General features: G+C 48.7%; 1 protein-coding gene across 1 annotated transcript; it reads right to left on the reverse strand.

The window, feature by feature from the left end:
- Positions 1-394: 394 nt before the first annotated feature.
- Positions 395-8,638, reverse strand: KLHL40 (kelch like family member 40). The gene is made up of 6 exons (XM_065669272.1): positions 7,493-8,638; positions 4,683-4,843; positions 2,991-3,098; positions 1,843-2,028; positions 1,276-1,422; positions 395-506 (listed from the first exon to the last, which is right to left on the reverse strand). The coding sequence occupies exons 1-6, from the start codon at positions 8,636-8,638 to the stop codon at positions 395-397; spliced, it is 1,860 nt and encodes a 619-aa protein (XP_065525344.1).
- Between the last annotated feature and the right edge of the window lie 5,020 nt (positions 8,639-13,658).

The raw sequence follows: 13,658 nt of genomic DNA on the forward strand, positions 1-13,658 counted from the left end.
ACCCACTTTCTGCCTTCACTGTCAGCTGGGGAGGTTTAGCAGCAGATGAGAAGATAGGGAAAGCATGGAGAAAGAAGCAGAATGATCCATTTGTCCTGTCTAGTGATAGTGGAACAACGGATGGCTCCATGCTTCTCAGTCTACCCCAGCTCCTTGCAGGCTCCAGATCCCTTCTCTCCTTCTCTAGTTATCTTGTGAACATCTTCAGGTTCCCATAGGGCTTCAAGATAATTTCCTCCCTTTCCCATTTAAGTAAGTGAAAAGGTACCAATCACAGATGCAATGTCCTACACAGTATGCAGATGTCACATCTCTGTGCTGATAAGCATGGCCTCACATCCCCCCATCCCTCCTTGCCCCAGACCCCCATGGAAAATAAATAAAGCAGGCTCTGCTACATCTTCGTTAGGCGCAAAACGTTGAGGCGCACAGGAAGGAAAGTGGCACCAGAGGCATACTGGATCTCCCGGAGGACCCCTTCCCACTTCTTCTGCTCTTCATCATATCTGGGGAAAGACAGACAGACAGACAGTTATGGTGAGGAAAGCTTCTCTCCTCTTCGGCTGCTCTCCATGGTGGTGGTAGCCACTGGTGTGATGTCCCATAGGCATTATTTGGCCACGAGATACCCGTGGAAGCTGCATGGGGACTTTCAGCCCTGGTCTGGTTTGCAGCACCAGGCTAGGAGAAGTGGGTATTAGCACATGGTTTCACTAGGGAAGGTGTATTTTTCCATTGGGAAAGGGTTTGGTGGCACCAAGACTGAACATCCATAGTGAGGGCCAGTGGGTGCCTGCTGAGGGTGCTCTAGAGCTACAGATGCGAAGGACAGGAGCCTCTAACACTCTGTTGGCAGCCACCAGAAAGCACTTTCTGCACACTTCTCTGATCACACATAAGACTATCAGATTTCCAGCCTGAGTACTGGCTTTCCCCAGGAGAGGATGCATTGCAGAAATGCTGCTTCACACCAAAGGGGAGGTCTGGAACCAGCTCCAGGCAAAATGTCAATGCAGCAATAAAGCTAAAGGAGCCGATTTTCCCTGGTACATTGCTATATGAGGCTGGGAGAGATCACTGAATCACCTAATGTGCCCTCCAGCACAGCACAGGGCAAACTTCTCACCCACAGACCCTGCAGTGGGCATCCAGCATTGTGCTGGTGTAACCAGCTCACTGAAGGCACCAAGAAAGACAGAAACTATCTATTCCCCCAGTGGCTCCCACTAGCATCCCTTCCATGCTCCCATGGACAGCCCTGGGGAAGATCGTCACCTCCAAACGTCATTCAGCTCCGTTGGCACCAGCTCTCCCGACTCTGTCTCCACTGTGGCGAAGCCTCCAAGCAGGTAGAGCACCCCAGCCAAGCTCACCAGGCTGACGGAGCTGCGCTCCTGAGGGAACTCAGTAAAGGTGTCCCACCTGCCACGTAGCGAGAGGGGACATGTTAGAGCACCCTGCCTACCCCCATGCTGAGGCTGGCCTCAAATCAGGAATCGATGACTTGAATTAACTAGTGATGGTTTAACCTGCATAGGTCTCCTTGGGATGGGATCATGCACCAACTGCTGCTAGAGATACCTGTCACTGTCATCATAGTTCAGCTTCATTTGGCACAAAGTGAGCTGTGAAGCACGCCTGGCATGGACCAGCATGCCCCAGCAGTGGGGCTGTGGCCGCAAGGCTGCAGTAGCATTGACGCGCAGCTGTCCGAGGAGTACAGACTGTGAGTAATGGTACCAGGACTTGGAAGCAAACTCCAGAATGGTTGGAAGTTGCTTAATGTACACCTGTAGCTGCTCCTCATCTATCTACCCCCCAAAGCTGTGCTCAGGTACGTACTTGTTGGTGGCAATGTCATAGACTTCCACTGAGTTGGTCAAGCCGGAGTCAGTCACGCCAGCTGCCACATAGATCTTGTCCTTATGCACAGTGGCTCCGAACAAGGAGCGGGCAGTCTTCATGGGAGCCAGCTCCTTCCATTCAAACTTGGATGGGTTGTAGACACACATCTTTTTCAGGCACTTCCTAGAGAAAGATGAGAGAGAGCAAGAGCCTTGATCACTTGCCAAGGGGTAGCTTTGCAACATAAGAAATTGGGAATGCCTGCTGGGAAGAACATGGGGTCTCTAGAAAGGATTTTTCTCCTCCACATCAGCATGCATGCCTTCGCTTGCGTATGTACCCAAAGATGCCCCTGGCTGGAGATGTCATCTGTGTGTATAACATATCCCCTTTTGCTGTGCTCGGTTTGGGTAGGAGTCGTGAAAGTTCAGTATAGTGCTCACAGAGCTGGATATGTGTCCTTGTGGCTAACTGCCTCTCAGAAACTTGCACATAGCCATCGAGAGAGTGTTTTCAGTGTTCCTTATCCAACTTGGTGCTGTAAATTACGACCAGCAGCATCCCTGTCCCCATAACGGCAATGTAAGGTATGTGAATGTATGCACACTTACACTTTTCAGACCAAAATCCCTTCAGAGCAGGACCTATCTTTGCAGGATTTTAACACGTTTGCTCTGCAGTCACACTTCTGCCTTGCAAAACAATGGCTGCAGTGCTCCCTGAGAGAGGCTGTTTCTGCTGAGCCCATCTCCTGCAGGAAGGCAGGACGGAGGTCAGACTTCATGAGTCTCTTCCCTCCTATTGCAAATACCCGTCTGGATTTGACTACTAGGAACACGCTACTCCACAAGTCGGAAACAGGAAACCCTGAATGTGAAGGAGTTTCTTGCTCTTCAGTGCCTGTCACAATCCCTGTGACATTTATATTGTTCCCTCTCCTGCAAGGATAGTACCATCTTCCTGATGTCCCTGTGGGACTTCCAAGGGCCTGGGAAGGGCTGCAGTCACAGAAGCAAGCTGGGAGGGAAGGATCCACATCTCATACGCCTTCTAACCCTCTTAACCTGTTTAGGATCTATGTTGGGGAGGTACCACCTCATGCTCTGGGGGATGACTCCCTGAGTTTCTCTTGCTTTTTGACTTACTTATCACTTCCTTTTCCACCGATGACATAGATGAGACCATTGTGCGATACCACCGCGTGGCCATAGACTGCATAGGGAAGGGAATCAGCTTCACCCCACTTGAAGGACCTGGATCAGAGAAAGATTGGAAACAAAAGGATTTGTGGCTTTCTGGGTGAGGCCTAGGGTACATGGCAGTTTCTGAACCTAGAGGTGGTCACAGATCCCAACTCAATCTCAAAAGCAGGAGGTTTTCAATCAGATAGGGCTCATGAGTGAATTCTGTGATCCTAAAAAAAGGGGGGAAATGAAATATGCAGAATGTTTATGCTCACACTCTTTGTTTTCTGCAGCATCCCCTTGCTCTTAGGCTTTTTGGATCCACATCCCCACTTCTCCCAGGATTTCACCTCATTTGCAACCATTACCAGCTGAACACAAACAAGGGAGATTTCTGCATGACAGCAAAAATTAAAACCAATGAGAGTTAGGGGTGCAAGATCCTGAGGGCAAATGGGTTTTTTGGCTACTGCCTTCCACTTTGACGTGCTTAGGTTGGCCAACACTCAGCAAGGGCCCACAGGAGTGGGTATATCCACATTTTGCAGTGCAGGGCTGTGGTGAAGCCTCTGAGCTAGTTCTGGGACGGGAGAGGATGAAGCTGTAAGGCTTTGGAAACTCCAAACTGGTACCCAAATAGGGCTGACCAATTTCTCAGCAGGTGCCTGTTCATATCCATGTAGCTTAGGCTTGCCCCCAGTTTTCATGCATGTAGGATGTAGCCCCCAAGACCAGCACTTTATTTTACTTAGGAACTGAGAGTGTTTTCTAATTGCCCAACCAATCTGGGCAAATATTTGATCCCATAGAGCAGCACTTTGCCCTCTCCAGGTTTGTTACAGTTGAAATCTTGACTTAGATAATACTAGAAATACATGTGGTGCTGATCACATCTCTGCCAGCTTCAAATCAGTTATTCAAGCCACCCCCTGAGCACTCAATGGGGTCAGACGCAGGGGAAGATGAATGCAATGTGGGAATGAAACTGGTTTCAAATCTTTGCCTATAAAGCAGACTTTGAAACACACACGTCTAAATATAAACCAAGCAAAGGCTTGTCAATGTTTACTGCTCTGCCTCTTTGGCAGCATCTCTTTGGATGCTTCTGTCTCCTGCGAGCAGAAAAGGATGGTGCTTTTTAATAAAGGTTGTGACCTAATGTGGATCACAGCCCATTGTCCAGAAATAATTGGATATTAAGCCTGATATCAGTTAGGCTGGTCCATTCAGTGCCACATCTGAGTGTTATCAAAACAAACTTTCCTGTTCAAAGCCACTCCTGGTGAGATCATGGTGAATGTCACTGGATCTCCAACCAATGGGTAAGAGCAGAAGGAAAAACTCCTCTCACTCTTCTGTATACACCTCACATAAACGTTTACTAAGATCAGTCCCTGATAACATAATATCCCCATCACAGCTTCCATCTTGGGGAGGTTCAGTTACAATAAGTGAAGCAGCTGGACGGAGACAGCTCAACACCCCAGGGTACAGCCTGAGATAGTCCCAATGGTCCCAGCATCTAGTTGCAGAGGTTGAGCCCTGCCTCTGAAACCTTTTAGCCCCTGGGGAGCTGCGGTCGTTTTCAATGGCAGCTGCTTCACCTTCTCCTGTAAGCCACCTCCCGCCCCACACTCGCATGTGAGCACTTACAGCCGGTCATAGCACAGGACCGAATCCAAAGTCTTCTCTCCCTCTTTCAGCTCTTTTCCTCCGACCACAAAGATAGAGTTTTCTGCCTCTCCCAGGCCAAAGAGGCAGCGAGGAGAGGGCAGGGGAGGCATCCCCAGCCAGTCTGCATCCAGATGGTCATACTGAAAGGAAACACATGGTCATAAGTGTGTGCTCCCAGCCCATTTGCTTGGCAAAAAATCAGGGCCCAGAGGCTGAGAGAAAAATCTATTCCCATGTGCAGCTTGGTCACCCCAGTAGGCACTTCCTGCAATGCCCGTGCCTTACCATCTGGTCAGAAAGGGAGATTTTAGTGCAATTCCAAGTCATATATCATATGACATGTTTTGTGACAAGGCACAAGAGAAGAGATGCAGCAGCACGAACATATTCACATCTATGCACCAAAGCCTTGACTTAGGTTGGTCATCCTCAGAGGGGAGAGTCCCACGTTGGACCTATAATGGATACTTCCTGGGGCTGGATTTGTTGAAGCACTTGAATCCTAGAAATTTTGCCTGAACCTCTTCAGGTGTAACCCATGCCACAGTATTTCATCCTGATACTTTCCATCTCTGCCAGGTACAGCATAGCGCTGGCAATGTTGGCTACACAGCTCACTCCCCTGAGCCCCTTCTTTCCTCACCTAATCTTCTTTCTGGCAAATGATCAGTTACCGTGCTCCATCTCAGCTTCTTAAGATACTGATATTGTCCTGTATCACCTCAGTGTGTGTGAATTCATGAGATGAGCCATACGTGAGTCTATCTGCACAACAGCTATTTACACTATACTTACCTACCCGACACAGCACAACACAACTGAGATGGTACTGCAAAGACCAGAACTCTTCTTGCTGACCAAAGTGTGCCAGACCTGTCTGATGGATGGGAAGACTGATTCATACAGCACTACTAAATCAGATGTCCAAATCCTTGCAGATCCTTGGACATCTGTAGATCAAGGCATTGCCTCATCTCCCACCAGAAAAAAAGGATGTGAAAGATTATGATGCTGGGAGCAATCTGTGCACCGTGGCTTGATGGGAACTGTAAACTGGGGCAAAAACATTAAATAAAGCAGAGGAGGGAGGAGGCCAGTTTGGTGGGACCCTGCAAGATGGAGCTGTGATGTAGCATTGCCTGAAGCACTGCTTGTTGTGGGCTCAGGCCAAAGGACTTCAGCTTGCTGGGTTGCCTCCAAAAACTTGGCCTCAGCTGGGTGCCTGTGGTTATTGTCTCTTTGTAATCTGTGGTCCACATATGGGTTATTTATAGTCAAGCCTGAGCAGCTCAGTCACCAGGATAGTTAGTTCCTGCTTCTTGATGGATTCAGCATTGTTTTCAAGTCATTAATCTTAGAACTGACAAATAAAGGATACCCTTTTCCATCTGAAATGTCGATAGAATCATTTTGTTCCTGCCAAAATTTGCAAGGCCTCTGGGATTTATCAGCATTTTTGTATTTTGGTGCCTGTACTTAAGTCTAAACTGTCCCTGACCTAACTGTCCCGGCTTCAGCAGGAGGAATGTGAAACTGGGAGGATAGAAACCGAGTCAGAAGGTTGCTGCCGCACTGGCACGATGGTTCAAAGCTTTGTTGTGTAGCTGCCTGTCCACATCTGTGTGAAGTTTCTTCTGAAAAAAAGACTCAGAAAGGCTCTCTTGCTCGTACAGGAACCTCGGGTTACATAATGACACTGATGGCAATAAATTACACCTTTGAAACTGATGGCACTTTCCAGCCTTGGGAGACTTGTCTGCAATTCCCATGCATGAGTGCCGCAGAAAGCTGTGATGGGACCACTGCCCCCTTCTTGTGGTCAAGGCGATACAAACAGCCACATGATACCCAAGGCATTTGCTACTGAGTCAGTGGCAAACTGGGGGCTGAATATAGAAACTTTGCTGTTTTCAGCTTAGAATCATGGACTACTTTAAGTTGGAGAGACCTCCAAAAGTCTTTCATCCACCCCCCATATTCAGGCAGGCACAGCTTTGGAGCAGGAGCAGGTTGCAAGGCTTTGTGCCGTCAAATATTAAATGACTCCAATGATGGAGGTTTTGTGACCTCTCTGGAGCCTTGCTTCAATACCTCACCACCTCAGCTGGTGAAACTTTCCTCACAACTAACTGAAATTTCCATTACTGCAACTGGTGGCCATTGTCTCTTGTCCCATCTTTGCGCAAATCCAAGAAGAGTCTGGATCCCTCTTCTGAGTCCCCTATTATCAGCAAGCTGCAGACACCAGTGAGATCTTCCCCTTCTCCATACTGATGAGACCCAGCACACCTCCAGGGACAAGAACAGCGCTAGAAATGAGGCACATACTGCTAGGTGGGGAAATACCCTTTGTCCTTGGGGTGTTTGCTTTGTGGCTGTAGCTGCTGCTGTTCCTTTGTTGCCACTTGACAGAGTCAGAGTCGTCCTTGGGTTTTGCTGGGGATTCATAATACAAAGGATGAAACGCAGAACCCAGACATGATGTCACTAACCTTCCAGTTAATGGCCCTATGGCAGCAAGGGCTAGATGAAATACAGTGTTCAAAGTGGTCCCCTATTCAGGATTTGAATCAGGAAGGCTTATTCCTATTACCTACTCTGTCAAGCCTCCTTCCCCAGTTACCAGAACCCTCTTTAGTGGGATATGCCTTAAAAATATAGCGAGAAGAGTGAAGCATCTCAGATGTTTCACCTTCATTTACAACTTGAATGTTACTTTTATCACATGGAAGCTAAAGACTGGTGAGGCTCCAAAGTGGTCAAGGAAACAAGGAAAACAAAGTTAGTACCTGTAGGAAGTAGGAACTCATGGGATCCTCTTTGCTATCCTCGTTGTAGTATAGTCCTCCAACAATGAAGATCTGATTCTCTTTGGTCACCAGACTGACGTGGTTCTTTGGGATTTGAGTAGACAGGGAGGCAAAATAGCACTCGTTGGCAGTGGGATCATAGGCCACTGCTCCACTGTCGCTCACCATGAAAATAAGGTCCTGGAGGAACATCCCAAAGCGCATTGTGTCATTTAAGATCCCTGGGAGAGCATCCTCCTCTGTATCTTCCTCCTCATCTACTGCTCCGTTGACAACATTGTCTTTCTCTTGCTTTTCGTTGCTTTTCTTCACTTTCTTCTTCCTCACCACAGTGAATTTGCCTTTCTGGGCATCCTTCACCATCTGCAGTTTCTTGAGCAGCTCTGGACTGGACTTCACCATGGCGTGCTTTTCCACGTGGTCCTTGAGGTAGTCGTTGGGCATGAGGCGGAAGCGGATGCTCTCAAAGATGACAGGCAAGGCCTTCTGCCGGCTGTCATGGTCCTTGGTCCCCACCCACTTCATCACTACTTCGAAGACAGTCTCCTCTTTCTCAATGTTGAGGGAGTCACTGGAGATGATTGCAATAAGCTCATCGGGGGAGAGCTGGTAGAACTCCTCATCACGAGAAACCAGCGCAAAGCGATCACAGATGAAATCCCTAGCTGCCACGGCCAGCCGGGCACAATCCAGCATCAAGCCCAGCCTGAAGATAGCCAAGCAGTTGCTGAGGCAGAGCCGCTTCTGCAAGTAGGACACGCAGACGGTGAAGATGGAGGGGATCTGGAACATGTTGGCCACGGAGAAGATGTCCTGCACATTCTGCTCCGTGATCTCCAGCTCAGAGGTGTAGATATAATGGAGGATCTTGCCCATGACATCCGGATCAACATCTTCCAAACTGACCTCCCTCTTCTTGCTCTCTTCCATGTCCGAGAGAAACATTGCTCGGAAATATGGGCTGCATGCTGCCAGTACCAGCCGATGGCAGGGAAACTCTTTCCCCTTGACTTTCAAGACACAGTCCAGAAACTTATTGTGGTCCAGCATGTCTTTGAGTCCATCCTGAAGAAGAGTTTGCTGGTAAAGACGCAATTCTTCCGCTTGATCTAAAGGCAAACCCATGGTGAAGACTATCTGCGCTTCCTCCTTTTTTTCCCAATCCTTCTTTTATAGCTATATATTTACGAATATATCTATACCTAAGCCCCTGGTAAAAAAACTTGCTCAAAGCAGGGCTCACAGTCTCCCTTGCTTCCAGACCGTTGGCACAGTGGGAATGTGAAGCGCTCGCTACTATCGCAGCTGTCTGTGTACTTCAGTTTCCAGCGTAGGGCTTTATATATAGCCACAGCTCTACAAAGCTTAAGGAATCTATACTGAAGCATGTGTAAGCCGATCACCCTTTAATATGACACATTGGACAAGGAGGAAGGGAGGGGGCCGGGGGAACAGCTGTAATTCCAGCCTTCACGCTTCAGGAAGGGTCTGTCTGCCCATGAGTCACCCCAGGGGGAGCAGGAGTTCTTGCTGCCATGTCATGACGGGAGACATATGTGACCCATTGGCTCAGCCACCGCACTTGGGAAACAACCTCCAGATGAATCGAACGTCTGAATCTGCCGTCTGGGTCATGAATGGCAAGGCTGAGACCTTCTCCCAGCACTGCTAAAATGACTGCTCTGAAACTCCTAAACCTTTTGCTGTGCTGAAAATAGACAGTGAAGTCAAAGCTGGAAAGATGCGATAAGGGAGCGTCTTATGTGGGCCTTGTGGCATTCCTGGCTCCAGCCAGCTCGCTCTCAGGGCTGCTTTTCTGCAGAGGTTTGTCCTTTATTCTCCTCTGGAGTCACTTTTCAGGGGTCTGGAACTGGGTGGAAAATGAAGATAGAGCTATTTATTTACATCCCTGTACAGGATATGACACCTATGCTGGAAGTCTCACTCTTTAGAAGAGACTTGTGGAGCCTGGGAGGGGAATAGCTCTTTTTGCCTCCAATGCGTGCATGGGCCTGAATGGCACAGTCTCTGGGCACCTCACTGTTACTAAATCCATCTTTTACACATCTTGGTGACAGAAAGTCTGAGGCAGAAGATTGAGAAGTAAAGAGAGAGCAACGGAGGGCTTCAGCTCACAGATATAAGCACAGGTATATTCTTGGAAGTTGAGGATCTGCTGCTAAGGCCTACTGAGATTCAACACCCTTATGTTGAAGCCTAGAGCCACAGCAGGACAACCTGCCTTGCCTTATGCTCATGTTCCAGAAAGACTGAGTCTCCAGCAGGTCTAATGTCCTGCTTGCATGACAGGAATGTCTAGGAAGCCCCATGGGTCTTCAGACGGCCAGTCTTTGTCCAGCTCTTCCCATGCAGCTCATGAAGGAGCAAATTAGTTTGGATAGACATGGGTGAGCAGAATAGCTATGATTATACCTACAATAAAAATTGCACATGTATCTGTTTTATCTCTGTTACTATGGACCCTTTGGGCAGGCTGACACTCAGTTATTGCACAGATTTAATTAACGATCTAATTAAGTCTATGGAAAGATATTAGCCACTCTTCTTTGTGTATTTAAAGCCACATTAACCCCTTACCCTGGCATGGATGTATTTATAAAAGTGCTTTGTGCTTTTGTCTACAGATGTGAGAAGAGGGAGGGAACTCTACTGGTATGAAGCCCCTTTGGTACTGGTGAGGTTCCAGCAGCATCTGGGAGGTACCAATATAGCAGGGAAATAATCATAAGCTGTTTTTGGAGCTCACATGATAAGCTCTTCTACTGGGCTGCTCATCTGTGACGGGATCAGGCAGTGAGGGCTGATCTTTGAACTGGGTCGAACTTCAGAACCATTCCTGTGCTCCCAGACACGAGGGGCTGGACACTCCCATCCTCCCCTCCTCTGCATCAGTTCTGCGCTTTCCCAAGTTTAATCATAATGTCATGCTACCAGCAGGGATTTTTCCTCCTCTGCCTTTAATCTCCCTTGAGCCCTGGGTTGTTTTCCTTTTCACTGCGCTGCTCAGTGTGTGCTGCCATCCAAGGTTTGCTTCCATGTTCCCTGCATTGCAGAGTGTGGCTGCTGAAGTGCCGCTACAGCCCATCCCTTCTCAGAGGTGCTTTCACCAGACAGTGGGTCTATGGCTTCTCCCAGGTTTGTGGTCCACCTGGGAAAAGAGCAATGTGCTGGTCCCAAACCTGGTCTGGGGTCTCCCATTGGCTTCCGTGGTTTTGCACAGTGGCTGGGCCAGCTCCAAGGCATAGGGATGTAGCCCTGTTATTTCAAGTGCACTGCCTCCTCAGAACACTCTGTCATTTAAGCTTCCTACAAGCATGGGGAGATGCAGGTATCCCTGGGAGCTGGCTCATTGTGCCCAAGTTAAGCACTTACCTGAGATGAGAGGACTGTTGGAGCTAGTCCAGAGGAGGCCACAAAGATGCTCCAAGGGCTGGAGCACCTCTGCTATGGAGACAGGCTGAGAGCTGGGCTTGTTCAGCCTGGAGAAGAGAAGGCTCCAGGGAGACCTTAGAGCAGCTTCCAGTGCCTAAAGGGGCCTACAAGAAATCTGGAGAGGGACAGGTAGGGACAGGAAAAGGGGAAATGGCTTTAAACTGACAGAAGGGAGATATGGACATCATATCATAAGATATGTCATATCTTATCACAGAATGGTTTGGGTTGGAAGGGACATTAAAGCTCATCCAGTTCCAACTCCTCTGCCAAGGGCAGGGGCACCTTCCACCAGACCAGGCTGCTCCAAGCCCCATCCAACCTGGCCTTGAGCACTGCCAGGGATGGGGCAGCCACAGCTTCTCTGGGCACCCTGTGCCAGGGCCTCACCACCCTCACAGGGAAGAACTGCTGCCTCAGATCCCATCTCAGTATCCCCTCTGTCAGTTTAAAGCCATTCCCCTTTGTCCTGCCCCTTCCTGTCCTTGTAAAAATTCTCCCTCCAAGTCTTTTCTCTGATGATAGCAGTGGAATTAGAGGCAGCCATCAGTTTTGAGCCCTCTGCAACCATTATCTCTTGTAGAGGCTCTGATCACAGTGGATTTGTCCCACCTGTCTTCCATTTGCTGTGTCCATGTGTCACCACTAAGGTAAGCTGGTCTCCAAGCAAGTACCTGCCAAGCCCAGAGGGATTTAGCATCTAAAAGCAGATGAGATGGCACATGTGGATGTGATAAGGGTGAGCAGTGCTCATAGTTACCATTCATCCACATGAATGGATGAATCGACCCTCCCCAGGGAACTCCCCCCCTTCACCTGAGAGTGCTGACTGCTGTGTTACAGACAGCAGCCTTGAATGGTGGTGGGCTGTTCTGAGATAGCCCATGGCTAGCTGGTCCCAGATCTAACAGGTCTACAGTTAGTGGTTTCCAATGATCAGTGGACTGAGTCAGTTATTAAGTGTATCTTTAAGCGGGCAATAGCACCCCACCACAACATGTGGGTAGGTGAGGATCCGTGGAAAGCATCCTAACAGGATGCAGTGTAGCAGGATCATTCCTTCCCATACACAATTTTAGAACAAGAAAGGTGAGCGCAAGAATTATAGCCATGTCAGGTTGAACAGGGGTCCAGCGTAGAGTTATTAATTGGGATTTGTACTTGCAACAGCAATAAATCATAGAATCATAGAATAGTTAGGGTTGGAAAGGACCTCAAGATCATCTAGTTCCACCCCCCCTGCCATAAACAATTGCTTCTCTTGGTTTCTCAGGTGAGTTTTGCTAACAGACAGGTGATAACCAGATCAGACAAGATACTTCTCTCCAGGAGAGAGAGGAGCAGTTGATAAATCCTGTTCTATAGAGGCATACACTGAGGCGGAACGTCTGCTGAGCAAGTCTAAGCTGGTTGAGGTAACACCACTTGGGTGCTCCTGTCCCACCAGACCTCCTGCGTTTGTAACAGCAGTGATAGCTGAGGGGAGAACCTCAGGCAAAGAGGGGCATATCCCAAGTTCTCCCATAAACAGCCTCTCCAAATCACCCGCTCAGTTGGTGTCTAAGATTAGCTCCTTCTGGCAGCTCCAGCGATGCAGCTGCTGGGTAAATTTAGATCCTTAGTGAATGGGTTATTTTCTCTCCTGGAGTACCCGCGTCAGGAGGGCAGTGCAGAGTCACTGGGCTTTGCCATGTGAGTCACCGCTTCGACACTGGGAAGTGGGTGACTCTGTTTGTCCTCCCAGGCAGCCGAGGACCTGAGCTGAGCCACCCGCAGGGTCAGAGCCCATGGTTTCTCAGCAGCTCAGTGCAGCTCCACTGTGTGAGGACACCCCTGTGGAGGAGGGCGAGGTGTTTTATCCTGGAAGGAAACACAGCATGTCATAGCTGTTTTGGTGGGAAAGAGTAAATCTGAAATAATGGAGAAGCCAAGAAACATCCACCAAAGGTTCAGCAGCACACCTGCGTTAAAGGTGATGGGTCTGGCAGCTGAAGGAGGTTTGGGGATGCGACTAGAGGTGCCACCAAGGGACAATATCTGCCCTTACTTCCAGCAGTTTTGGTTGGGCTCCCAGAAATAAAACCAACATGGCTTCAAGCTCAGAAAGTACATGGATGTCAGTCTGATGGCAGTAGGCTTGTGATATTTCACCAGTATGAAGGTGGAGTCAAAATAAAAGGTAAGTATGAACCAAGCTGCAGCCAAACCACCAATCTGGTGATGGCACTAAAGTGGGTTTCTGTTAAATCAGTGATGTCTCCTGTCACCCTTAGGGGTGGGAGGTGAGGACTTAAAACAGATCCTTTTGTTTCTCAGTTCTAGTAGTAGGGCATTGCCCATTGCCCAGGGTGTCAACTGCATTACAGTGGCATTAGAGTGACGATCAGGAGGCATCATAGATGTCCAACATTTATTTACTACATAAATAAGTGACATTGATCAGGGACCTTACGAAGTACTTTGGCAGAGCTGAAAGCTGGCTAAGGAGGAACTGATCCTGTTCCATCCACAGGGAAGCCAGAATACACCAGCACCAAGCATCTTGTCCCACTTTGCAAAGTGGTCCAGATTCTGCCCTCACCAAACATCAACATAACTCAGACATAAGGCCACTGAAAGTTACTCTAAAGTGCAAGAGAGCCAGAGCTATTTTTCACCTTTCCCCCAAGGCACCACGTTTCACACATGTACA

This window comes from Lathamus discolor, chromosome 2 (genome assembly GCF_037157495.1).
Source record: "Lathamus discolor isolate bLatDis1 chromosome 2, bLatDis1.hap1, whole genome shotgun sequence".
NCBI lineage: Eukaryota > Metazoa > Chordata > Aves > Psittaciformes > Psittacidae > Lathamus > Lathamus discolor.